This window comes from Spea bombifrons, chromosome 3 (assembly GCF_027358695.1).
Source record: "Spea bombifrons isolate aSpeBom1 chromosome 3, aSpeBom1.2.pri, whole genome shotgun sequence".
Lineage (NCBI taxonomy): Eukaryota > Metazoa > Chordata > Amphibia > Anura > Pelobatidae > Spea > Spea bombifrons.
This window is the reverse complement of record NC_071089.1, coordinates 5,594,992-5,621,861: the sequence shown is the minus strand read 5'-3', so window position 1 is coordinate 5,621,861 and position 26,870 is coordinate 5,594,992. Positions and strand designations below refer to the sequence as shown.

Below are 26,870 nucleotides of genomic sequence, written 5' to 3'. Positions count from 1 at the left end.
GGTATTTTTCAATTAACGTCTTAAAAAAAAAAAAATCAACTTGCACCACAGGTCAGCCTATAACGTGATGGGGAGGAATAATCAAGCAGATTTCCGAGAACAGGGAGCCCGCATATAATAAGTGACCAGGGGTTAATACCCCCCTCCAGCACTTCTGGGGTTTAAATCTGGACATCCGCGTTGGGGGGAGTGGATGAGGGGGAAAGCGTGCTGGGCCACCTGCTCCCTTCACCCAGATAGCCACGCGGGTGCTGCGCTGGACATCTGTGGTGCAGTTCAGTGGGCCAGTCGGAGGATCCCCCAACCCGGCCACAATGCCCGCGGAAAAGGGACTGTGAGGGAGGTGCAAGGGAGCGTGCCCAAAGCGAGCACCAGCACACCGGCATCACTTCAATGTCTGAACGTACGTTTGGGGATCCCTTTCCTGCCACTAAAACGGAGCCCCCACTGACTGATTGCAGGGAGCGCAGCCAGGAGTCCCCGTGGGGCAACCGGCTGCAGGGGAGATCAGAGAAAATAAAATATATATAGACCCCGCTGATGATTTTTTTATCCCGAGCGTTTATGTCACGCAGCAGCGCACCCAATCATTAAATCACATTGGAAGGAGGGGAGCTTGATTTGTCTCTGCCGTTACCACTTCTGATGGGAGGCTGTTCCAGTTAACTACTACCCTCTTTGTAAAGTAATTGAGGAGAGCAGGGACACACCGTGGGCCTCCTGCTGTTAGCCGCGTCTTCTCTGCCTCCGATGGCAACGAACTCTATCCCTCCGCCGGAGGCCAGTAACGTCCGCACCGCGGACCACCGACTCGCATGCGCAACGCCAACCCTTCCAAGCGCACGCTCCGCAGACAGCCCGGGCTGAGACCTCATACGCTGCACCAGACCAGCCTTTGGGACGCTGGCGAAAAGCCCGACGGGCTGACCGGAGTCAGGCGACAACATTTTAAATTTCCTAATACAAGTGGCTTTACTTGTTACTGGCCCATTTCCTTGTGCCACTCCAAGCTACACCGAGAGGGTGGTAGATAAGTGGAACAGCCTCCCAGCAGATGTAGAGGTTAATACAGTGAGGGCATTAAACCCTACATGGGCATATGGCTCCTGAATCATTCAGTGAAGGCTGCGTAACCCGCACCACTACAGTACTGGGGGACACCTTGACTAACCCTACCCATCATACTGGGCCACGCGTGAGCTACCCCCCAACAAACAAACAAACAAACACGCACCCTCCGCGCAGCTCCAGCCTCCCCTGCGCAGACTCCTCCCGGCCGCGCATGCGCAGAACAAACTCACTCCGTAAACTTTTAAGTGCCGCCTTCCCCAGAAGCTCCTAGTCTAGGCCAGCAGCTGACTCCGCCCCCTCCCAGTAACTCCCGCTCCAGCTGACAGACCCCAGTAAGCAGCCGCCTCCCAAACCCCAAAGCGCAGACCCCGCACCCCGGCCCGTGCTGTTACCCCATGCATCCCGCTATCTTCGCAGCAGGTACCCCGGGGCAGGGTTGGTTGGGGGCAGGGTGGGGTATTTGTTGTTCTCTGTTTGCCCTCTTACCTGACGTGTCTTGTTGGTTTTCTGCGTTTAACCCCTTGGTAACCGCCCGCACCTTCCCCTTCCGTGACATGAAGCATGACAGACGCATGTAGGGGTTTTGCACATACATGTGTCATGGGTTTTAGGGGTGTTTGGTGACACGTTGGGGGCTGAATGGTGTGGCATTTGGGGCAGTAATTGAATTAACCCTTTCAGGGTACAGGCGCTGAAGGGGTTAGGTGTATGTTTCACTGTATGGGGCAGTTCTTGGGGGTATTACAGTGTGATGAATCTTCCTGCCCCCCCCATGAGTCACCACACTTTAATCACATGCTTTTATTATGCAAGATCATGCGTACACAATACACATTAGATTGCAATCTCCTGGGGACAGGGACCACTGCTTCTTCTCATAACGATTACTATTCTGAGTGTGAAAGTGATGGAAATGTCATAAAGAATTATAATTATTGTTTATGGGCGGTAAGTAAAACAGCCTCCCAGCAGAAGCGGTAGAGGGTAAAACAGTGAGGGTATTAAACATGCATGGGATAGACATACGGCTCCAGAAACTAAGACGAGACCAACGACTGATTAAGGTTTGAGTCTTTACAGCAGGAGAAACGGGCGACTAGACCGGGGCCGAATGGGGCCGATCTGTTGTCAGATTCTAGGTTTTATCTCTGTATACAGGAGGCGGCCATTGTTGTCAGTCATGTGACATTTGGGGTGACTTTCCTGCTCAAACACCACACTGAGCTGATGCTCTATGGCAATGCTAATGCAGTCCGTTCCTCCATAGACTTTCATTAATCAGAGTGTCTGCTGGATGAATAAGACTGAGCCATTCTATTGTTTCCCACAGGCAGTATGATAAGGAGGCGGGGTGTTTAGTAGATCGGGATCAGATAACAGAGCGAGAACCTCATACAAATGGCTGATATGCATCGGCCTGAAAACATATTATGGGGCAAAAACTGTTTAAAAAAGAACAATATCTTTGAAAAGTAGTTTTAACACCTTCATGACCAGAGGCTTCTTTCCCTATTGATCAAAGCGTTTTCAGCGTTTTTACTCTACGTCAGATTCTCTTTTTTTATATTTAGTGGACCCTCGGATTATTTATATTGTTTTTTTTTCTTTCTAGAATAGCTACGCATTTCTTTCTGTGTTGTGTTTGGATTTATAATCAATAATTTAATATAAATATGTTAAAAAAATAAATAAATAAACAAAATAACATAACACATTAAATGTGTAGCGGGCGCTGACGGCGGAGGGCCCGATCTCACTTGTACCGGGGGGTGCGTCTCGTAGTAATATGTCCTACGGCTGTGAAGGGGTTAATGCAATGGTAATGATGGGGGTTCCCCTATACTTTCATGACCACTTTTTTTTTTTTTTTAAATAAACTTTCTCGATATATCGCACGGAAAGCTCGAAGCTATGAAACGGGAAGACATTACAAAACAATGCCAAAAAGAAGGAAAGACCCCCAAAATCCTCCTCCTGTTATCCCCAGCGTGTTATAGAGTTATTATGTAACGGGATGTATGACGCCAGCGCTAGAAAACAATTTTCAGATTGATACATCAGCTTTTAAAGGGAACGTATGGAATATATACAGAGTTACTTCCATACCTGGGAACTATTGGGGGTTTTCCACTGAGTCACAGGGTTTTTACCCCAATCACAGGGTGAAGGGGCAGACTCCCGGTTTTTGCTACAAGTACTTTATGCTTGAATGCAGGTGACTCAATTAAGTGTATCTTTCAATAATGACAAGTCACGGTTTCCATGACGATCGGTATTAGAGCCGTTTGGGTCACCACGTGGAATCTTCACGATGGGCTGTTTAAAGGGTTAATTTAGAAAGCCCCCCCCCCCAGGTACGGCTGCCTGTGAGAGCTGTGAGTAGGTAGAAAGATTGTTTTAGCGGCGAAGGAGTTGCGGGTTATCTTGGAAGCTTCGGGAGGGTTTTGCAAACACTTTCCACTCCAAGCGCTTTCTATAATGTGTCTGACATTCCGATCTCCTGCGCCTATATTTCCATAGGGTGCTTGAAGAGAGAGCTGAGTAACTTTTGGGCCTCTTGGGCACGCTGAGTGTCCGCGATGAAAGACATTTTTTAATGTATTAAGAGCATGGTGTGTGTGTGGGGGGGGGGTCTAGGGCCCTTGGCCTCTCAGCAGCGGCCCCTTAAAGTATTATGGAAAAGGCGATTCATTGACATCAATGGGGCCACTCCTGTCTCCAAGCTCCCGATGACTGCATTCAGTGTACTTTTGGTGTTTTTGTACTTTAGTCACTATTTAAACAATCACAAGTGATATAGAGGAGCACTGCAGAGCTGCTGTTTTTATATTAAATGCGGATTGCCCCCCCCCATTTTACTACATGCAGATCAGGGCAGGTGTTCTTTAGTTATTTACACACCTGTCTCATTTAACTCCTCCCCCTTCTTCCTGCAATGAAAGCAGGAAGCATTCTTCAGTACACTTCTTGCACATGCTCAGAAGTACTCCCCTTTTAGCCAATGGGAGCCACTGAAATGAATGAGAGCAGCAGCCGCCAATCGGTCATCTCGCTGATTTAGTTATGTTCCGGTTACATACGTGTGTGTGTGTTTATACCATGCCCATTTGGTATTTTGTCAATTTATTCCTTCTAGATTGTAAGCTCCTTTGGATAAGGGCCCTCCTAACCTTTATCTCCTGGTAAATGCTGTTAACGTCCTAAATTCCCGTTGTGCAGCGCTGCGGAGTATGCTGGCGTTATATAAAACTAGCGGCATTATTATTATTATCTTTTATTTATATAGCAGCAACAGTTCATGCAGCGCTTCAACTCTTTAGAAAAGATGTGATGGCAAATTAGCGTGTCACGCGGCCAAGTGTGCCGCCGGCACAGACGGGCTCCGGTAGGGTTTACTCCTGAACCCCGGTGCCAATGTAGAACGTGTTGGGGTCCCTTTCCTACAAGAAGAGGCCGTAGAATAATCCGGCCCCCCGCGTTCCATAGACCCGACCTGGTCTATTGAGTTCCGCGCCGTCCTGTCTTGGAAAATTCTATCCTTGGTCGGAATCTTGAGACATCTTTCGGATTTCTTAAAACCTTTCTTAGAACTCCAGGAACCGGCCGACAGAAAATGTCTCTGATGCCGGAAAGACGCGATTCCTCAAACTTCAAGATGATGATATTGGCAATTCTTAATCTAATCGGCCTTCTTCTTTTACATACTTTATATCTATAAACATCCCAGAACTGGAAAGCTTTCTCTTTTTCTTGCCAATTATTTGGAGGGTGTGTTAACCCTCAAGTCACCAGTAGCTATTTCACCAGCCAGGTGCCAATCTGTTCTAATCACCTCAATAGTATAATGCATTATAATATAAATAAATATATATATATATATATATATATATATATATATTTATTACACATTTTTTAATATATGTATTTTTTTTATTTTTTTTTTACTGTGTTTGTGACTTGGTTGTTAACCATTTACGTGTGTCTAGATCTCCTTTACTTTGAGAAGCGAATGCGTTCTTATCATGCAAACTAGAAACACAGAATTTGCCAGCAGATCGGCCCCCGTCTAGACGCCCGTTTCTCCTGCTGTAAAGACTCAAACCTTAATCAGTCGTCGGTCTCGCCTTGGAGTCAGGGTTGCATTTTTACCGTGACCATTAAAAAGCCAGTATGTAGGCTACCTGTTTGCAAAAGCTTTGCAGGAGCCGGGCCATAACAATTAAATCCGGCTATAGTTACCCCAGCGATCAAGCGGATTCAGCTCATGAAGAAAAAAGGGAACATAATCTAAAAAACACATTTTTTTTAATTTATTTTTTTGGTTGCAGTGGCCAGTGCTACGATGTATTTTTTTCACCTTTCTGTAACGTTCTTTATATTTTTTTATTTTTTTTATTGATAATTCTACCACTTCGTGTTTACTTTGTGTTGCTCTGTAAAAAAAAAAAACAGCCAGCATCTTTCATACATATTCCGAAATCCTAAAGGGTATCTTCCCTCATTTTTTTTTTTTTTATTATTACCAGATCAGTATCGGATTTAAAATACTCTTCAAAATTAGTATGCTATAAAACAATAGAATGGCTCAGTCTTAATCACCCAGCTAGACACTCTGACCACGAAAGTCTATGGAACAGACTTGGCGTTAAAAGTCCGTTATGTGTATAAAGAGTATTTCACTGGTTGCTGGTTGATGCAGGTTTTTGCCGGATTTTCTTTGCGGTCAGTGTTGGTTTCACGCTCTGAGCTTGGTTTCACGGGTTTGTAATCGCACCAGCGAGGGAAATTGCATGGAAATGCGTGAATATCTTGATTTGGAAGAATTCCCAGCAAAAAAAAAAGTGCAATAATATAAAATACAAATTTTAGGAAAAGCTTTACTCTCCTCTGGAGCTCGCAGTCTAATTCTGCACCATGTTACGGGGATTAATTACCAGCTGTGATTGGGGGAAAAGGGAAAGCCTTAAAAAAAAAAAAAAAAAAAAATGGAAATATTTAGGGGCAAAAATTGTTAATGGAGACATTTAAATTTCTTTGAAACCTGAAAATAGAACTCTTACAAAATACTGGTATTTCTTTTAAGAATTATAAGCCTGGTGAAGCATTGTAGCTTTATTTGTAATAATAAAAAAAAAAATCTAAAAAAAGTAAATGAAATTAGTTTTTTTTGAGAATAAAGTTAAAAGAAATACCAGCTATGACATAAAGCTATGCCTAGTAAATTGTATGTTTAAAATGTTGTAAAAAGTGTAATTAGATCACTTTAGGGTTCAAAGAATACAGTGAATGTCCCCAAATTCTGAAAGAGCGTCATTAAAGGCACGGAGCGCGTGAAGCTGTCCCGTTTGTGTATACAGCACTTTATCGCACGTTAAAGCACTTTATCTTTTTATCCCTGGAGTGCGAAGCCTGAGTGTTTATTTGCTTGAGTTGAGGGCGCTTCGAGGAGGCGCTGTGGGTCTTTGGCACCGGTTCCCTGGGTGGATCCGGTTGCCGACGGCAAACACTGAAGGACTGTTGGCGTGAAACCCGTAGAAAAAATATTTTTAAGAGAAAAAAAATCCATAACTTACAATTTTTTTTTATTTTTTTTTTTTTAAACACAACTTTTTGTAGGGTTTTTTCTATTAGATCAGGGATTCAATTCCCAACTAACGATCCGCTAACACAGCAGGATCCTGGCTGTTTCTTTTCTTTTTCTCTATTGCTTCAAACTTTCAGGACACCTTATATCTCTATTCTCGGAGTGATGCAACTGATTGATCCGGCGGCGATCTGCTTAACCCCCAGGATAGGAAAGGGTTAACTTCTTTGTCGGTTCTAACAAAGCAAAAACTAGCAAGAAATGTACTAATCGGTAAAAAGTGGGAGAATAGACCCCCCCCCCGGTCAGGGGTAGAGAGTGTAAGGCTATGGCTGCCTGGGGATAATGGGAGTTATAGTTCAGCTGCAGACAGAGTCCCTCCGTGTCATTTTATTTTTGGAGCGTAGATTTTTTTCTGGAATTTCTCCAGATTTCCAGCTCTCCGTACTTCTGGATTATTATTATTATTATTATTATTATTATTGCTTTCAGTGTGTTCGAGTCTGAGCGGGCTTCTGTTAAATAACGGCCGCTGAGGTGTGGGCATTTAGCTGACGTGTCCCCTTTAAGGCCGCGCTGCCTGCGATCAGGTCGGTGGCCGCGGTCACATGACATCCTTGTTGATGCACCTGTCGCCGGCGCGGTTCCTGGCAGGGAATGTATATTTGTACGACTGTTTATATAGGGTCTATATAGTGCTTCAAAGTATCTTGTAAAGGGGAAGCCTCGCCGTGTTTGTTCTCACAGTCCCAGATTTTTATAAACCCTCCGACTCCTTAGGATGTTTCTCTCGGCCGTATCCGGCAGCAATGTCAGCAGACGGCGCGGCCGTGTGAGGTGGAAACCAACCCTGTTACCTGCGTAGCCGAGACTCCTGAATAACTACCGCGTGGAACATTTTCTTTCTGGCTACTAACGGATACGTTGTTTCTTCCCCGCGTGACGCGGTGATTCACCCCCTGGTTACAGACTGCTGGGTTTGTCCTGTGCTGGTTCAGGTAGGGAGAAGTTTTGTCCTGATCGTTGTTTTGGGGTCTCTAGGATGTTTCCCCCCCCCGCCGTAACCCTTGGTGGGGTCCATAGGCAGCCAACATATGGTAGGGCCATACGGGAAAAGAGGTCCTTCGGCCAGTTTCAACAGAAGATGAGCGAAGGGCCGTTAGACCCGCGTGTTTTGGGAGGCTCCGGGTTAATTCTAGATTTAGTCATTCTCTGATGCAAAATAAATTCAAACCGGTGACTATAAAGCCCGCCGTAAACATCCCAAGATGCTATCCACCAGGGGTGGAAGTGGGTATGTTCTGACCCCCAACATTGAAAGCCCTTAAAAAAATTATCCAATCCCTTCATGTAAGCAGGGATCAGTGCCTGGAACTAACAGCCTAGCGAAGTATCCGGTTTCCATGGCAACATAAAAAGGGACTACCCAGCACTCCATGGGTCTAAGGGGCAGCAATGTTCAGGTTTTTTTTTTCTTTTTCGGCATCAGTAAGGGCCTGAATTTGCCTAAACGGGGTGTGTTTCACCTGGAAACGGCTCACTTTGTGTGTCGAGTGCTGCTCGCTTCTCGGCAGACGGCACCAGGAGCGGCGCGTATGCAGAACGCGCATTGGGAACGCGCATGCTCCCGGCGCTTCCCGATGAGTACCTGACCAGTAAGCACGTAAAGGCAGACCAGGCCCGGCTAGTGGATCTCGGTGAAAGGCATGATGAGATCTGAGCACTTTAAATGCTTGACTTTAAACCCGCGTGACGAGTTCCTGGATATCGGGTTCCCTTTCGTTTCCTGCGGGCGTTTTCCTGCAAAAACTCTGATTTTAATTGTGATAATAATTACAGGTTTCTCGTTACAAAATCCTACAATCATTCCCAGTCAGGAACGGAGGAAGATTTAACAATCTTATCTCTTGAATTCTTTACTGCCGGAAATATAATGGCTGTGAGATCTAAGAACCGGATCCTTACAGAGCACGTGAGACTTGTTGGGAGGACGGCTGCGCATGTAATTGGCACATAGAACAGTTGTTTTTTTTCTCATTTCAGGGTATTTTGGTTTTTTTTGCACCCGGATCAGTAAAGCCATTGATTTTGAATGACGCTCTCTGTTTCTGAGCAATGAGAAGCAATGCTTGCTGGTTTTACCCAGAGGGGTTGCCTTCAGATGCATCCAAACCCCATGTCCCTTTTTCCTCCCCTCCCCATACTTCCCCAGTGTCCCTCTTTTAGATAACAGTCCCTCTATGGCACCAAAAGCCCTGTGTCCCCCTTTTCCTCACTTAATGCCCCTCTTTTCTTGGAGCTCAGAATGTTTGCTGGGTACGAGGGTATCGCAGGGGTCTATAGCCCTAAAAGCCCCGATAATGTGTAAATAATTATGTAAATATAATACTTTATAAAAATTAAATAAACTTTTTAGATTTACAATTGCCAAATTTGTTTAAGGAGCAAAAAATTCGTAGAACTGTCTGGGATCCCCGATGGGGGCAGTTAAAGCCCCGCACCATGCGCCATCCTCATTGCCCGGCTTCTGTGTATAACGTGACTTTAATCTCCGCAGCGTGTAATTAGGGACGTCACGATCGCCCCTTCTTATTTAAAACGTTCCGCTTGACCTTTTTCCTTTGGTTGCAGACAATTGCCTGGCTGTATCCGAGTCAGCGCTGCGCACGCACGCCGCTCCGAACGACTTCATTTATTTAAACGCAAGCTTTTTATTTATTAGATTTTTTTATTTTATTTCTTTATTTTTAGGTTAAGAGGCCAAGATGCGTTTATTCTCTTCCTCCCTCGCCGCGACGTCTTCTGCGTTCTCCTCCTGGAGCGACGGCCGTCTCGCGAACACCTCGAACTCCAGCCAGTCGTATTGTTACAACGGAGCGCTCGGGAGCACCGTGCTGCAGGGGGTCACCTTTGGGGGCATCCCCACCGTCTTGGTGTTAGATGTAACCTGCTTCGCGGTACGTACTGTATTAACACGTAGAAAAGTAGCGACAGAAAAAAGATCCAAGGTTAAGTGCGTTTTGGAAAGCCTCTACCACGTCTGCTGGAAGGCTGTTCCACTTATCCACCACCCACTCAGTGAATATTATTGTTTTTTATAACGGATAGACATGACATAGCAATGAATACTTTCTTATACTACATTTAAGCCCCTTGCTCTCTAGCTCATGTATTTATCTACCCTTAAAATATACTTCACTCGCTTTATTTAACCCTTTATATATATACTTTATTTCATTGTGTTTTGTTTACTATACAATTAAAATAATGGATGATAAAGAATTGGCAATAACATGAAATTTATACCCAAATTGACGATAAGATTGATGCACGTTATGACGTACTGCTGTGGCAGGAGAAGAGGACCCCGCTCCCGTGAGCTTACAATCTATTAGTGTCGATCAAAATTCATCCTATAGTTAGATTTACCCCACGCGTTTGATTCAGTGACACATTTAACTCCTTGTGCTTTAGGCTAGTTTTTGAGAAGGGTTAATGCTCTATTTTTGTTTACAAGAAATTAAAATATTATTAAAACATTTTATTTAATTTCCAAACATTTTTTTCCTCTCCTGAGTGTTAGGTAAACAAAAAAAATATATATATATTATTTAACCCCAAACTTTAAACACGCATTGGAAGAGGTTGGATGTTTTTTTCCTGTTATTGGGGTTATTTTTCTCTTTATCTTCCGTTAGCTCCTGTTGTTGGCGTTTTCTCTGATCCGGAAGAGGTTCTGGGACTATGGACGGGTCGCCTTGGTGTACGATTCAGACAGGTAGCCCGGGTCACGCTTTATTCCTCCCCTGTCGCAGTACGCTCCGGTTTGTCTGTCGTTTCTTGTCTGTACTTCGTTCTCACGCCCGTTCTGTCTTGCAGCGGGCCGCCGAGCAGATATCGCAGACTGTCCTCGTCTTCAACCAGCGAGGAGCTTGAAAGGGACAGAGTAAGTTTATTTTTCCATCGAATGCCGAGACGTCTACGCAGGGTGGCTGCGCATGTGTTCCAGCCGACTCCTATTGCCTGTCTGGCCGCTCTATGTGATCTCATGCCAGTACTGGCTATGTTCTAGGTCTTCATGCTTTGTTCTAGGTATTTTCCGTGCCCTCTGTCACACTATCATATTATTGTGAATTACTCCGTTATATATTAACATTTAAACATATTGTGTTTTTGGGGCGGTATAACACTTTTTGATGGGTCTCATGCCAGCCTGTAATGCTTCTGTTTGCACAGCTGTCTGGTGATTAAACTGCGGCCCCCTATAATCCTGGGATATTGTTATCTGAGGTTGATGGGAGTGGTAGTTAAAGGGTATGCAGCTATTCTAAAATAGCCAATGGCCAGCCAACCATGTGTGAGTTGGGGGGGAGGGGTAAAGGGACATCCCAGTCATCATATGCGCTTTAATGCATACCACAGGCGAGTGTCCCCTTTAAGGGATTTCCTGCCACTGATTGGCTGGTTGCTGCAAGAAGCCAATCAGTTGCAAGAGTAGTCAGAGGAGGGCCACTGATGCAGCTGCAGTAGCAGTGCTGCATCTTCTGTGTCATGTAACCATTGTAATTCTCTATGTTTGTCTGACAAATTATTAAAGCGGGGTTCGGGATACTTGCAGAGCATGCCATGCATCCCTCTATACAGGGGGTGTCAGGGGCATTAAACTGTCCCCTAAATACGGGGAGTCTCTTTAAGGAGTGTAGATCAGTTTTAAACTATAAAAAAATCTATGAGACATTAGCAGTATTATAACACAATTATCTTATTACTGCTAGATGAAAATCCCAGCCTACCCCTGTAATTGTTCCTCTGTGTGTTATAATGCCTGTTTTTCAGCCATCTCCTTGTATTTTCAGGGCTTTTGTTTCTGGATGACCTCTGTCTTCCAAATGAAGTAAGTTCATGTTAAGACTAAACAGAAATTTTTGGGGCCATCATGTGACATTATTAAAGGGACGCTCCAGCGTCCCCGAGAGCCTCCCAAACAAACGCGGCATATTGCACTTTCCTATGGTTTGCTAAAATTTGGAGTAAAAGGGTACTTAACTTAGGAAGAAGCTGCAGAGCGGAAACTTTCCACCAGCTTCTTGAAGTAGCCAATCAGGTGAGAGGAAAGCGGTGGAGTTGACTTCTGAGTGTATTTCTTTCCAGGAGATGTGTTCGACACAGAAAATAGCTGTACGGGGCAAATATATATATGGGGTATTTGCCAAAGGGGGGGCACCCCTTTTAGAGTTTGGAACCTGATGTAACTTTTCAATTATCCACTCGAAAACATGAATTCATGCGTGTGTGATTTGGGCTGGTGACATAATCATGACATCACGTCTCATCTACAGCATGTCTCCACCCCTTTCCCATAATTCAAAGTGCTCCTGGGACAGCCTGTGATAATGACATCATTATCATCCCATACCGAGCCGCTGCATGTGACTTGCGGATCAAGCAGTGGGATTCCAATCTGGGCTATTCTCACCAAATCAGGACAGTAGGCAGCTATTGTATTACGGAATGGGATTTGTAGGAAGGCATTACTGTTTTTGTTTAATGTGTTCCCAGCGATGATGACATCCGTGAGCGGTGTGGCGAGGATGCGACCCACTATCTTTCCTTCCAGCGTCACATCATCTGCCTGCTTGTAATCGGCTGCATCTTGTCTGTGGCCGTCATCCTGCCGGTGAATTTGTCCGGGGATTTGCTTGGTAAGTTGCGCCATATTGTAATTAACTGGATCCCCCAGTTACAAAGTAACCTTAACATTTCTTAAACCATTCTTTTTATTACTAAGGTTCTTCTTTTTTTTCTTTTTTTTTCTAAATAGTTGTAGTTTTTGCCCCAGAATATTTTGTTTTCAATTGGCTGCAGGGTAGGCATTTGTATGATCCTCGCTCTGTTATCTGAGCCCCTATCTACTAGACAAACACTCCGACTCCTTATCATACTGCCTGTGGGGAAACAATGGAATGGCTCAGTCTTAATCACACAGCCAGACACTGTCTATGGAGGAATGGACTTAATTAGCGTTGCTGTAAAGCATCAGCTCGGTGTGGTGTTTGAGTAGGAAAAGTCACCCAAATATCACATGCGGCAGCCTGCATGTTTGCAGATAAAGGGAGTTTATTGGGACAAAATCAGATAAAACCAATGCTGACTGACATTACTGTATACAGCGCAGGGGGGGTAATTATTGTATACAGCGCGCGGAGGGGGTGTAATTATTGTATACAGCACCGTGGCGGTTGTTGTCGTATACAACGCTGGGGGTTATGCTTAAAGAGATTTTCCCCCATGGGACTTTCCCTTTGAATTAAGTCATAACAGATGTACTTGGTTCTTTACAGGTTAATAAAAGGGGGGCACAAGAAGTACAGTCATATGATAAATACAGCGATCTACGCACATCGGAACGCAAAAGATATGAATATATTTAAAAAGGAGGCTCCTAGGCCATAGTTTAGTTCTTTTTGTTTTCAGTCTTTTAAATTATTTTGGATTTTCGTTCCGACGTGAGACTCCGCGGTGTTCAGTGCATAAAACCTGTGTAACTAATGAATTATCTGCCCCGAAATCACCCCTCTGATCAGATTCAGCCAAAGAGGAAGAGTAGCGTGACCTTTACACATGAGCATTAAGTGTAGTGATCCATGATCAGACAAGATTACCATGTAATCCACACGGATGCAAGAACTACAAAGAGTTCTATATGCAAAGAGTTTCGCCTTGATGCATTCGCGCCGTACCAATAACCAAGCAATAAGTCAGCGAGAAATCAGAGGCTGGTTTGGTCAAAAAGGAATACCACCTGACCCCGAACCCTAACCCCCCCCCCCCCGTTTTGTGACATTATTGGAAATCGCTTCAGTGTTGGGTTTTTGTCTTTCTCGATTAATGACAAGGTTGAACTATGTTACAAAGGGTGTTACTTATTAACCCCGTGTAACATAGTCTCCCAATCCCAAAGCATTCTGCTCTCTGTAGGAATCCTAAAAGTCAGGGGCGTCCAACCTGTAGCCCTCCAGCTGCTGCAGGACTACATCTCCCAGCCCCTCAGCTGAAAGAGCATCATGGGAGATGTAGTCCTGCAGCAGCTGTAGGGCCGCAGGTTTGAAAGCCCTGCTGTAAGTGATGAACTACATGGAAGACGGCAAACATCTACATAACATAAATGAAGAAATAAGAGCAAATGTGCGAAATCAGATTAAAACAGAAGAGAGAAGGAGTTCTGAGTGCGGAATAGTCTAAGGGGGTCTTAGCTGTAGCCTGGCCCACTTCTTATCATGCTCCACCCCCTTTTTTAATATCTTCCACCTGGTCCCAACCTTTGCCTCCCCTGTGATTATTTGTAGCGTTTAATACGGCGCAACTACCTGCCTAGTAGGCAAGTCTGGGTTTCATCGTTACACAATTATCTTTTACCAAACTGTCTTTTTCTAAATTTTAATAATTGCGGTTGACTCATTTTAACAACTTTTAAGAAGTTTCGCTAAGAAATATCACCCTGGACCAGAGCCGGTTAGCAAACTACGTTCTAGATTGTAAGCTCCTTTGAACAGTGCTCTCGTCTCCGTTTTGTTTCTGTCCAAATTGTAATGTGCTGTGCTACTTATGTCCTACTTACCCATTGCACAGAGCTGCGGGATATGATGTAGCTATAAAAATCCATGAATACAGTATTATTGGGGTTTTTTGTGATGCCTTTTTTTGATCGTTTTTACTTTTATTTTCCAAGATAATGATCCACTCAATTTTGGGAGGACAACAATTGCAAACCTACAGCACAAGTAAGTAAAGCCGGGACCAACGATGTAGTATTGTATGTATGTATATATGATGTATTGTAGTACATGTAAAACCATCTTTTAATAACATGAAAAACCATTTATTTTTTGGGAATTTTACAAAGTTTGAAACATATAGACGGAGGTTGACTTCACGCAGCAAGTTCCGCCCCTGTAGTGATGCAAATTATTTTTTGATGAAAAGAATTCTGATCAAACACGCATTTTTGGAAGAATTAATGTCACTGTTACTACAAAACAATTGCAAACAGCGCCACCACCTGGCTGAAAGGATCAAACGAGCATTCAAATGTTTCCTGGGGTGATAATACTATATATATATATATATATATATATATATGTGTATATATATATTATATATATATATATATATATATATATATATATATATATATATATGTGTATATATATATATACTAAAGTTATGAATCCCTTCCACTTAAAATTTAACGGGTACTAGAAGCATTATTCATTATTGTGATTGTGGCAGCACCATGAGATTTCTGAGGAAAAAACAAGCCTTCTGACTTGTCTGGTGTCTGTAGATGAGTGTTTAATAATAATTCTGCTATATATATATATATATATATATATATATATATAATATCCATGCTTGAATTCAGGTGACTCAATTAAGTGTATCTCTAATGACAAGTCAAGGTTTCGTTGAGGGCCGGTATTAGAGCCGTTTGCTGATTCGCTGCATAGAATCTTCATGGTGGGCTTTTTAAAGGGATAATTTAAGAATCTCTAGTCCAGCTCATTTAGAACGTTCCCACCATTCGGAATTCTCTGCTTCGTTGCGGGTCTCTTCTTTTTTTTTTTGGACATTCGTACAAATGAATGAAATCGTCAAATTTTTACTTCAAAATTACAAATGCACAAGTCTTCTTTTTAGCATAAGAATTATGTAAACCTGGTATTATTTGCGTATTTTTTTTTATAGGCTCTCCCCCGTTTTAACGTATTTTCCCGTTTTTGCAGGGACAGTCTCCTGTGGCTGCATACGGTGATCGGCGTGATTTATCTGATCCTCGTGGTGGTTTTTATGCGACATCATACCTCTGCCATCAAATATAAAGGAGAAAATACGGTGGGTGCGACGTACCGCGTGGGAGAGGTGTCTGCGTTTCCCCTCCCGGAGCAATGTTACCCCTTTTAGTTTCTATGCTGGAAACCCATCGGTGGAGCAATGAGGCCTGTGCAGTCTGTGGACAGGAGTGTAGCAGTTTCAGCTCCTCAACTACGCTGAGCCCTCCTGCGAGTTTTACGTCTGTTTCAGGTCTTTGTTCGTATCCGATCGGTATCCGGGACACGTTATTGGCTGGAGAGTTACTGTGTCCGGCAGGTAGAGCGTTCGGTTGTTTCTAAGCTGTCTCTTTGTAACATCGTGTCGTTACAGGTGAAGCAGACGCTCTTTATCACCGGGCTGCCGCGGGAAGTAGACAAGGATATCATCGGTAGACACTTCAGGTATGTACTGGGATATTATCACGCGCCACCTGGGGGGTTATTCTTATTATCACGTCTCTTCAACGTAAGGACAAATAAGTTTGTGTTACAGTGACGACACTACGAAGGTGTAGTCTGTACATGGAAGGGGGTGTAGCATTGACTGGGCCTGAAGGTGGGAAGCCGTTTTCATGGTAGACAAGTGGCGGGGGGATTCTACACTTCATCTCACAGTTTTGAACTATACATGGTGCAGAGGTTGCTCATCCCTTCCTGTTGGAGGCGCTCCCTGTGGTTTGGCCCCCTACGCGCAGTGATATACCTGCAGACTCCTCGTTTAGTTAATGCTCTCCTTTGTTCCCGGCCTTGCGTTAGTCTAACCTCTTCCTCTTAAGACTGCAGAGTTTCCAGCAGTTATGTTAATTGATAAAATGTCCGGTTTAACTCTTTGCACTCTGTGTTCTGTCCTAGCGAGGCGTATCCAACCTGCAGGGTAGTGGACGTCCACCTGTGTTACGACGTCGCAGACCTGATTCGTCTCTCCAAAGAGAGGTACTGAAAAGTAATGTTACAATGTAACGCGTAGGATGTTGTTTCTTACCTGTGACCTGCCCTGGTCTTTTGTATGGGAAGACACCAGCCTTCATCCTCTCTCTTTCTCGTTTCCGGGACATAGTATTTGGCTGTTCTCACTCGATCCCCCTTTTTAAGAGCGTCTAAAATCTTTCATTGCCTTGGAGTTTCGGTTTAACGACGACGGAGATCTGTTGGGTTCAGAGACGGTTTTACCGACTGCTATTTTTTTTCTTTGTTTTAGGAAAAAGGCTGAGAAGAGTTTGGCTTTCTACAACAAACTGTTCAAAAAGACAGGACAGCGCATTTTAATCAACCCAAAGCCGTGCGGCCAGTTCTGCTGCTGTGTGATCCGCGGCTGTGAGTGGGTACGAGATCGCTGCCGGAGCCGTCATCCTTATATTATACTGATATTACCCATAATTACACACTTACATTAACCCTCTGCCTCCCGGGTGCTCACCCAAATCTTAAATGCAACTAAAACGTATTTATATTGTTTATCTCGTTAGGAAGACCCTTTCCCTCTCTCATAGCAGCCTGGGGTCTCTGAGCAGTTTTATATCCCAAAATCAAGACGATAAATGTTTGTGATATTTATTAATGAAAAGAAAACAACCATTTTTGTCTGGCCTGATGTATGTCTGGTATATACTCATGTATGTGATTTGTCCCGCTCAGGAGGACGCTTTAGAATACTACACCAGGGTGAATGACAGACTGATGGAGGAATTCAACCAAAAAATGGCCGTCGTTCGCAATGTTTCGCTGGGAATCGCCTTCGTCACGTTTGCAGAAAAATCTATGGCTACTTTGTAAGTATTTCCAAGGATTCTGGTGCTGGATAATTTCACTTATTTGTAATAAGTTCCCTACTTTACTTCAGGTGTGGGAATCAGAGGCATGTTTGGTGCAAGTCAATGAGAGCTATTAGAGTACACGTATGTATATATAAATATACATATATATATATATGGTATGTATATAATGTATGTATGTGTATTAAGACTGAGCTATTCTATTGTTTAGGAGACTGCAATATAAGTACCTAGTGTGGAATCTGACAGCTCTATAAGTGTAACGGCTTTGTGTGTGTGTGTGGTATCGCGTGTGCTTGTGTGTGTGCGCGGGGGTCTGTGTTTCGCCGTTACCAGGATCTGTACCTATGTCCCGAATATTTTCTCTGCCGTCCCTCCAGTATTCTGAAAGATTTCAACGCGGTGAAGTGCCAGGGGTGCCGATGCGCTCCGCAGCCCCAGCCCTCCGGCTACAGCCAGACGCTCCGTGCCTCCAGGTGGACGGTCATGTATGCCACCTACCCTGAGAACATATCCTGGTGAGTCCGCTGCCATGTAGATGTTTGCGTTGGAATGTGTGTTTCCCATTAGTTTGATGTTATATGAGGTTATGTTTTTTTCCCTCCCCTGTGATAATGGGGTAGTTATTGTATAGATTTGCCCCCCTGTTATTGTCTGATCCGCGCTTCTTGTTCTTGCCAGGGCGAATCTCTCGGTGCAGGGCTGGAGGTGGTGGGCCCGGTGCCTCGGCATTAACTTCTGCCTCTTCATCGTGCTGTTTTTTCTGACGACCCCTTCGATTATTATCAGCACGATAGACAAATTCAACGTCACCAAACCCATCTACTACCTGAATGTAAGTATCGTCCAATCGGCTCCGGCGCTGCGCAGCTTCTGTTTAATCGTTAAAGGGGCGCCCGGCCCTCGGCGCGCTGAGTGTTACTTGAGTTACTTTGTCTGAGTCCTCTCCCCGCTCAGAGGCAGAGTGTATAACAAACACACAAGCACTTCTTTACCCCGGGGCAGAAGCACCGCGGGCAATTCTATCAATACAAACAATGTATTATTTACAGCAATAGCGCCAGCAATTCCCGCAGCCCTTCTTACAGTCCCTACATTCAAAGGGTCTGACCAAACTAGAACTACATTGGGTAATGGGGGCTCGGATCCAAAGCTTACGATCTAGAGACACGGGTGTTCTGTTAGGGAATGATTGCTTCTGCTTGTGTTTGGAACCTCCATCTGCTTCTCGTCTGTCACAGAACCCGATCATCAGTCAGTTCTTCCCCACATTGCTGCTGTGGTCCTTCTCAGCCTTGTTGCCGACGATTGTCTATTATTCCACCCTGATTGAAGCTCACTGGACAAAGTAAGATAATTGCGTCGCTTACTGTATAATTCACTGGTAACGAACGCGCTGCGTGCAGGAATAATAATTAAGTCGTTCCTCCATAGACTTTCATTAGTCAGAGAGTCAGGCTGGGTGATTAAGACCGAGCCATTCTATTATTTCCCACAGGCAGTATGATAAGGAGTCGGGGTGTTTGTCTAGTAGATCGGGGATCAGATAACAGAGCGAGAACCTCATGCAAACGGCTGATATGCAGCTGCCTGAAAACGTTATATTATGGGGGGGAGTGCAACTGCTTTAAAAAAAAAAAAAAAAGCAATATTTTTAAAAATGCATTTTTAATCCAATAATTTAGTAATTAAAATGTTGGGAGTTGCCCTTTAAAGTGCCACAGTGGTGATATTTTGGATCACGGAGTAATGTGTTCCTCTTACTTACTTTCAAGCGAAGTTACCCCTTTTTATTCGTTTTGAAACTTTAGAAGTGGTATAGTGCCGATTTATATGACGTCGGCGCGTTCCACTTGGGGGAAAATCCTCCATCCAAATAAACAGATGTTTCATTAAATCATAAAATATATAAATATAAGATTTTAAGGAGAGGGAATCGAGCGGCCGCTGTAATTGGTAAGTATCCAATAAGTGCGAAAAAACTTATACTATATAAAAATTTTAGAAGAAAAACTAAAGTGTATAATTTTCTGATTGTTTAAATGTTTAATATAAATTGTGTTGTTTTTTTTGTGTAATTAATGTGTTGTTGACAGGGGTTATTGTGTCGTTCTTGCATGGTTGCTTCACTTCTGATGTTACGTTATTTTTACAGTAAATTCAAAGTTTCTGAGACCGATTTGATTTTTTTTTTTTTTTTTTACAGATCGTCGGAGAACAGAATAATGATGCATAAAGTGTATATCTTCCTGATTTTCATGGTGCTGATTTTGCCGTCGCTCGGCCTTACCAGGTTAGCTGCGCTTATTCCGCCCCAGACGTTAATATGCGGCACTTTAATGCTCAACGCGTTCATATTTTTAATATCCTACTCGGCAGCATACCTGGAAACTCTCAGGATTTGTCTCTGAGTCTCTGGGTTTTTTTGCCCCAGTCTCAGTCTGGAACCAACTTCCTATTCCCCCTCGTTGTGATCATAAATAAGGCTTGAAATTAGTGCTTTTGCTCCCATTGTGTTATGGTTGATATCCCTGCTTGAATGCAGGTGACTCAGTTAAGTTTATCTTTAAATAATGGCAACTCAAGGTGTCCACGTGGGCTGTTGTTAGATCTAGTTGGTTAATACATTTGGCGAGTCCCAAACACACGCCATTCCCCCCCTCCCCGTAACCCGTGTCTGTTTAACCCTTTTGGGTGCCGGCGTGGAAATCGTCGTATATCTGTCTGAATGTGAGAGCGTTCCTCCGAAACCTTTTCTGTCTGTTTTCCAGCTTAGACTTTTTCTTCCGGTGGCTGTTTGATAAGTCTGTGGATGTTCAGGGACCCATTCGCTTGGAGTAAGTAGCCGGTCCTTTAATGTCCTCTAAACACAGGTACTCGTTACTAATGTATGAAACCTGGGATTCCGTATCCAAGGCTGCTGAGGCCACGAAAGTGAATAAACTTTATAACGCGCTGTTGGTGTAACTCTGTGCTGTGTCGTCTCCTCTCCTCTGTCGTCTTCTCTCGTCTCCTCTCCTCTGTCGTCTTCTCTCGTCTCCTCTCCTCTTTCGTCTTCTCTCGTCTCCTCTCCTCTTTCGTCTTCTCTCGTCTCCTCTCCTCTTTCGTCTTCTCTCGTCTCCTCTCCTCTGTCGTCTTCTCTCGTCTCCTCTCCTCTTGTCGTCTTCTTCTCTCTGTCCTGTGTTTCTCGCTCTGTCTGTTTTCTTTGCTTCTATCTCTCTTTCCTCCGCACAGCTTCCTTCTCCTTCCTCTTTCCTTACAAGAACCGGGCCCTCTTCTTTCTCTTAGTATTTATCGTGTGTCGGTGTTATTGTCCATATTGTCAGTTTTGAATGTCTTTTCTCCGTTCCACTAGATCTCATCATCTCTCTACCCCTCTGCTTGACCAGTGATCTCTCACCTCCCTTCCTTTCTGCTACCTCTTTAATACCCCTTACTCTCTCTCTTTCTCCACCAATGCTTTCTTTTAACATTTTGCACCTTACCTTCTCCCTTCTCTCCTACGTTTTGCCCTTCTCACTTACATTTCGAGCTCACCTTCTAGTTATATCCTCAGCCCTTCCCAACCCCCCTCGGTGCCGCCGTCTCCTGTGACGCAGATCCTCCACTCATGTCCATTCCGAATATTCTTCCCTTAGATGCGTCTTCCTCCCAGACCAAGGAGCCTTCTTTGTAAACTACGTGATTGCCTCGGCGTTCATTGGGAATGGGATGGAGCTGATTCGCCTTCCTGGGTTACTCCTGTATACGGTGCGCATGATAATGGCCAAGTCTGCCGGGGAGAGGCGCAATATCAAGCAGGTAAAGATCACGACGAGGGCCACGCTGGAGCTTTCCTTCCAAAGATTAGGGGGCAGGGGGCAGTGTAAATTCCCACAGGGCAGTTAATTTGGCTGCGTGAGAACTGTTCTTTTTCCCAAAATATTTTCGCTGTGGAATACTGGAAAAAGTTTCTAGAACTTTTTTTGTGCTTAATAAGTAGTCTATACTAAAAACATATTATTTTAGAATTCTGCAGTGTAGGATTTCTGTATAAATTTAGAATTTTCAGGTAACTGCGAGGTATTAATAGCATTATTTTTTAACCCCATAGCACCAGGCTTTTGAGTATGAATTCGGAGCCATGTATGCCTGGATGCTTTGCGTGTTCACGGTCATCATGGCGTACAGTATAACCTGCCCCATAATTGTGCCATTCGGTAAGTAAAAAGTAATAACATTGCATGGACTGAGAGCAGTTCCTACGGCTTTCTAATAACCTACATTCTCAATAAACCCTGCGTTTAACTCTTTCCTTGAATTAAACAAATCGCGTCTTAATACTTTCTTTATTCTTTACCATTCTCTCTATCCTCAGGATTAATCTATATGCTGCTCAAGCACCTGGTGGACAGGCACAATCTGTACTTCGCCTACTTACCTACAAAGCTGGACAGGAAGATCCACTTTGCGGCTGTTCGCCAAGCCTTAGCGGCCCCCATACTGTGTCTCATGTGGCTCTTTTTCTTTTCTTTTTTGAGAATGGGTAAGTGACTTCTGATAAATTTTTTTTGTCATGTTGTATTCAGCGCAGAATTTGAGCTTCAGAAATGAACGCCTAAATTTCTAGGGCACTTCGTACAAGACTCCCCTAACTTCTCCTCCTTATTGGACCACCACTTTTTATCTATTTATTTGGTATCTGGTAATCCACATATTTTTTTTCCTTTCTCTTAGGCTTTAAAGCTCCTTCCACGCTGTTTACCCTGATCATCCTGGTGATCACGATTTTCATCTGCATGCTTTACACGTGTTTCGGGTGGTTCAAGCACCTCAGTCCTCTGAATTATAAGGTGAGACTCCAGGAGAACCGCTTTTTGCCACGACTTGGTGGGAGTTAACCGTTTCGTGCCGGGGCAGTGTTCTGTACATTCAATGTTATTCACCCCCCTCTGGCACTGAAACAGTTAAAGGGCAATACATCCCGTGAATCTATACCGTCTCTTCCTTGCTGATCTCGACCTAGTTAAAGGGACAGCCCAGCTATCTTACTCACCTTAATGCATATGGTAGCTGCGGTCCCTTTAAGTCATCATTGTGTTCCCCCTACTATGGCAGGGGTTCTGCAGGCCGCAGACACTATTTGCTTCTATTATGGCTTTAAAGTTGCGGGTAGCCATGTGATTTGCATTTGGTGGCGCATGTAGCGCAAACATAACCGCTATGCTGATCTATTTGTAGATCGTGGAGCTCGTAGCTGGTGCAGACACACCGAGTGCGGCCGGAGCTGCGTGGAACTCCACGGTAATAAATTGAGACGAGACTGAATCTCGATAGACTTTTTTTATATTAAAGGGAATGCTTGCGTGCGTGAGTTGCCTGTTAGGGAGCAAACACTGGACTTGGAATCTGCCTTTAGTCAAGTCATGAAAGCCCAGAGGTCTCTTCTACAGATGGAATTGGTTATTTGCAGCTTCCCTTACGGTTCCTACAGTCATTCATTATAAGAAAATCGTTCTTCATATACATTGTGATTTTAATATGGATAAAGTGATTCACTGTAGCTAAGATGGGACAATGGAGTAAGAGGAATATGGAGGCAAGTGAAGTGAGTGCTGGTTGAAGGGGAAGAGTGCAGAGAATGCTGAGTGGAGGTGGAGTGGGGAAAGGTCAGAAAGGGGGGGTAGCAATTAAAGTTTGACAGAGGAATAAAGGACAAAGAATAGATATGCAGTTGATGGAGTGTTTGGTACAGTGGATATAGGCTGGAGGTTGGTGCCTTATTGTAATTGTGTCGTCATCATGTATGTCTGTACAAATCTCTTGTTCCAGATGTATGTACCAAATGTGCTCATTTCGGAACCTTCCGAGACGGCGAAGCTGGACCAGGAAAGGCACAATTCTTACGGGACGATAAACAATGCAGAGACGCCAAACGCCCTGGAAAGCCCCGAGACCCCCGAGGCGGCCACCAGCCCAGAGGAATACTCCGATAAGCTCGTGGACTTGGAAAGTCCTTGACAAATCTGTGCTTCCGAAAGATAACACTAGAGGGAGACATAACTCCCCTTATCCGGGAGGACCCTGTGACATCACAGCTGTGACAACACCACTCTGACCACAGAGCTTCACATGATTAGACTCAGAGTGGATAAGGAATCCGGATGCCGGTTAGCTGTCCCTGGAACAGCTGGCCGTGTTGTAAAACTCAAGTCCGATGCCTCTGGGTTACGGCATTATTATAAACGGGGCTTTATGAACAGAACAGATCCCCTGGACTATCTGCTTCCCTATCTGCCATTCAACAGGGGGGCTGCTGCTTGGGGTGGGGAGGAGCTGTCTGGGGAAAGGGCCACAAATTATTCCTCCTTCCAGACTTAAGAAATGTCAAAGAATGAACTAAAAACAAACCAAAGAATTAAAGAGAAATGTAACAGGAATTGATTGATGGGAGTCCCTGAGGGGGCACATAAGCGTATTTTGTGCGTTATAAGGGCAGCATATGGGTCTGTACACAGTCCTGCAAAGTGCCTTGTTAATGCCCCCCCCCACCAAACTGCCACGATCTGCCCTCCGGTGGCTGCTGCCGGGAGCGACGGACTCGACAAACCGGTGTTCTTTCCGGCGAACGCTTAAGTATTTTAAACAATGTATCCATGTCTTTCCAGATAGAAGTCTCAGGAACCCAAATTACTTTGAGCTTTTTGCCTACGTATTTTAAGGTGCTGTTCCACTTTATTGCACTTTTTTCAAATGTTCAGTAAAATGACCTTAGGAAACCTGTTTGTTTTTTTTTTCTTCGTTTTCCTCTAATTACATAAAACACAGATATTTCACTTTTCCAGTGTAAACGGCAACATCCTATCAGGGAAAAGTTTTCATGATTAAAGAATTCTTTCTGGGAAAGGTTTGCATCTAACAGTCCTGGGGATTATGTTTCTAACGCTGCGTTTAGTTATGAAAGCCTTAAACTCAGTAGGTAGAACAGCACCTTTAAACGATGATCAATCCTGACTTTGAACCTGCAGTCCTGATGCCTTATCATCATAGTTTGTCATACAACGGCAGGCATAGGGAACCCTTGGCTTTAAAAACTACAACTCCCATCATCCTTAGTTTTTTTTTAAATTATTATAATTGCGTAATTCTTTGCTAAAGGGGACGATCGCCTTTACAGAGAAAACTAATAAATATTATATTAAGTATGAAAAATAATAATTTAAGTATCTGTAGCATTAACATTTTGACCCATAGAAAGAGAATCCGATTATCCTGATGAAGAAGCCTGTATGGGTCAAAACGTTGATAAAGATATGAACGTCTAATAAATGACTTGTGATTGATATGGGTTCGTGTAGCGTTACCTTTTCCTTTTTAACCCCTTCATGACAAAGCTTAAGTCCTTAAAGGGGTAAGGTCATTATCAAGGTGTCTAGGTGCTTATTGTTGGCTATATTTAAAAGCCTTTGCTTTAGTTAACGCTGCTTGCCGCCCGTGGGTTATGGTTTTTTGTAAATATATTTGAAACGAATGGGTCACTTAGCCTTAATAAGATGAGATCTGTGGCATAACTAGCATAATCATTACCTGCCTGGTCCAACACAAGCAGCTAATTGGGAGGAATAATTTTGCAGATCCTAAGTTAATGTGGCTGTTCCAATTCTGTACAAGTACCGTGGCTCCGTAACACAAAATATATATATCTCTTTTAATAAAAGCTACATTTAAATTGCATGTGCAAGTTTCTTACAGGGGGAATATGCTTTCTTCACGTTTACTAAAGAAAAGTCCGTGTTTGCACACCTTGAGTTGCATGTTTAGGGTGGGCGGCCGGCCGCGGCTCCCGGTGGGCGGCTGCTTAGAGATCTTCTTTGTAACCAGTCCGTTTACCAGACGGCGGTCCGTGGCCGTCCAGCACAGCCGCCATAGTATCCTTATCTGAACTTGTTCCTGTCCTGAGATGGAACCGGCGGCTATGATCACCCTCAGCCGGACGCTGTATTAATCTAGCCTCTAAGTAATATGAATAGGAGACTTAAGGGATCTCTCTTTCCCATGCGATGCCACAATGTATCGGAGCAGAACCCCGGAGTACCCCGGTATTCTGCTTCCTTCTATTTTTAGTTAGTCCTGCATAGTTTGGAGATGAGGCATTTCCCTTTAGGGATATATTTGGCAAACGTTTATCTCGCCCCGCCGTGGTTGGACGCGGCCCTCGCGGATGATCCCTGCATGCAGAGCGATTAGCATCCATTATTGAATTTTTTTGGGGGGAATTTCCATGACTTTGTGTAAAAATAAATAAATAAAAAAAATAATTAAAAAATGTATAGATTATGCCACAGATCTCTGCGATAAATTACATTAAAATACATTTTAACCCAAATATCACCCCTCACAAAAATGTACATTAATAATGTTAAGCTGTGTTAAAGGTCACGAGATGATGTAGCTTTGGGATATTGCCAGAAATTTGTGTATTTTTTAAAAATTCTTTATTTTTTTTATACTTTTCTAAGAATAAGGATGCCTAGAAAGAGCCGTATTATACGCCCAGGTCTTACTTTATTACAAGTCTCTATTAAATTTATTGCCAAAACAATTTTGAATTTTGGGACCATAAATGTATGAAATCTTTATTTGTGGATTTTTTTAATATAACTGATTTTGTATTCCTGCCCACCTTGTTTTTCAGATTTCTGTCCCATTATGTTTGAGTGTATTTTCTATGCTTGTATGTACAGAATTGGATAAAACTGGATTAAAAATGATGTAGTTATTTTTTGCCCTCCCCCGACAGACTCATTGAAATTATATCGAAGGAAACAGTCTTTGAATGTTTTGGTGTCTTTTTTTTTCATTTTTTTTGGAGATCGTGGTTCTGATGATCGTGGCTGGCGGCTCCCTGTAGAGGTTTATACAGAGACCATAAGTGGGCGGAGCCATTATCAGCCTGGCAGGGATTGGGTAACAAAGTTGCGGAATGCTGGTGGAAGCAAAGACCCGGCGACCGGCTGCCATACCCGGCGTTCAGAGCCTAACGACGACGATTCCTCCGGAGAGCAGCTGCCGCCTCTTCGGTCTCTTCCTGAGACAGCTGTTGGCAAACAAAGAACATTATAGTGTCCTGGGAGCAAATGTTACCAACACTGAGCCATGGAGGCAGCCAGTCTTACCCCAGGAAGGGGCTGGGGGGTATAACTCTAATTAGCCTTTATTTCTGATGAAAAGAACAGTTCAGCTGTATGTGCAGCAATATATATATATATGTATTAGACTGGGGAATCTGGATTCACATGAATTTTAACGAAATTTGCCAATTTCAGCAATTCATAGGAATGTCTGAAAACGAGGGACCCCCACGGATACCAACGAAAACTAAGCGCAGAGCTCTGAAATTTCATTTGCATTAATTTTATTTTTTTAACTCACACTTCCGCTCTCATTCACGCTTTTCTCAATGTCCCCCGACCAATTCCGCACCCCCTCTCCCGCAGCTCCGCTTCTTTTCGCACCTCTTCTTGTTCTTTCTTCGTCCCCTTCTCCGCATGTCTTCTGTCTTCGTCCGCTTTTCTGTGAACCAGGCCTCCCGCA

The 26,870-nt window shown here is 43.8% G+C and overlaps 1 protein-coding gene across 1 annotated transcript; it reads left to right on the top strand.

The window, feature by feature from the left end:
- Positions 1-1,373: 1,373 nt before the first annotated feature.
- Positions 1,374-24,055, top strand: TMEM63A (transmembrane protein 63A). The gene is made up of 23 exons (XM_053459488.1): positions 1,374-1,491; positions 9,407-9,612; positions 10,354-10,433; positions 10,535-10,601; positions 11,512-11,549; positions 12,215-12,357; positions 14,385-14,436; positions 15,439-15,547; positions 15,857-15,927; positions 16,378-16,458; positions 16,724-16,847; positions 17,161-17,294; positions 17,678-17,815; positions 17,979-18,132; positions 18,539-18,645; positions 19,504-19,590; positions 20,069-20,134; positions 20,936-21,098; positions 21,391-21,496; positions 21,655-21,822; positions 22,014-22,129; positions 22,518-22,580; positions 23,109-24,055. Exons 2-23 carry the CDS (start codon positions 9,421-9,423, stop codon positions 23,295-23,297), a joined length of 2,448 nt encoding a protein of 815 aa, XP_053315463.1. The 5' UTR covers positions 1,374-1,491; positions 9,407-9,420; the 3' UTR covers positions 23,298-24,055.
- Positions 24,056-26,870: the final 2,815 nt, after the last annotated feature.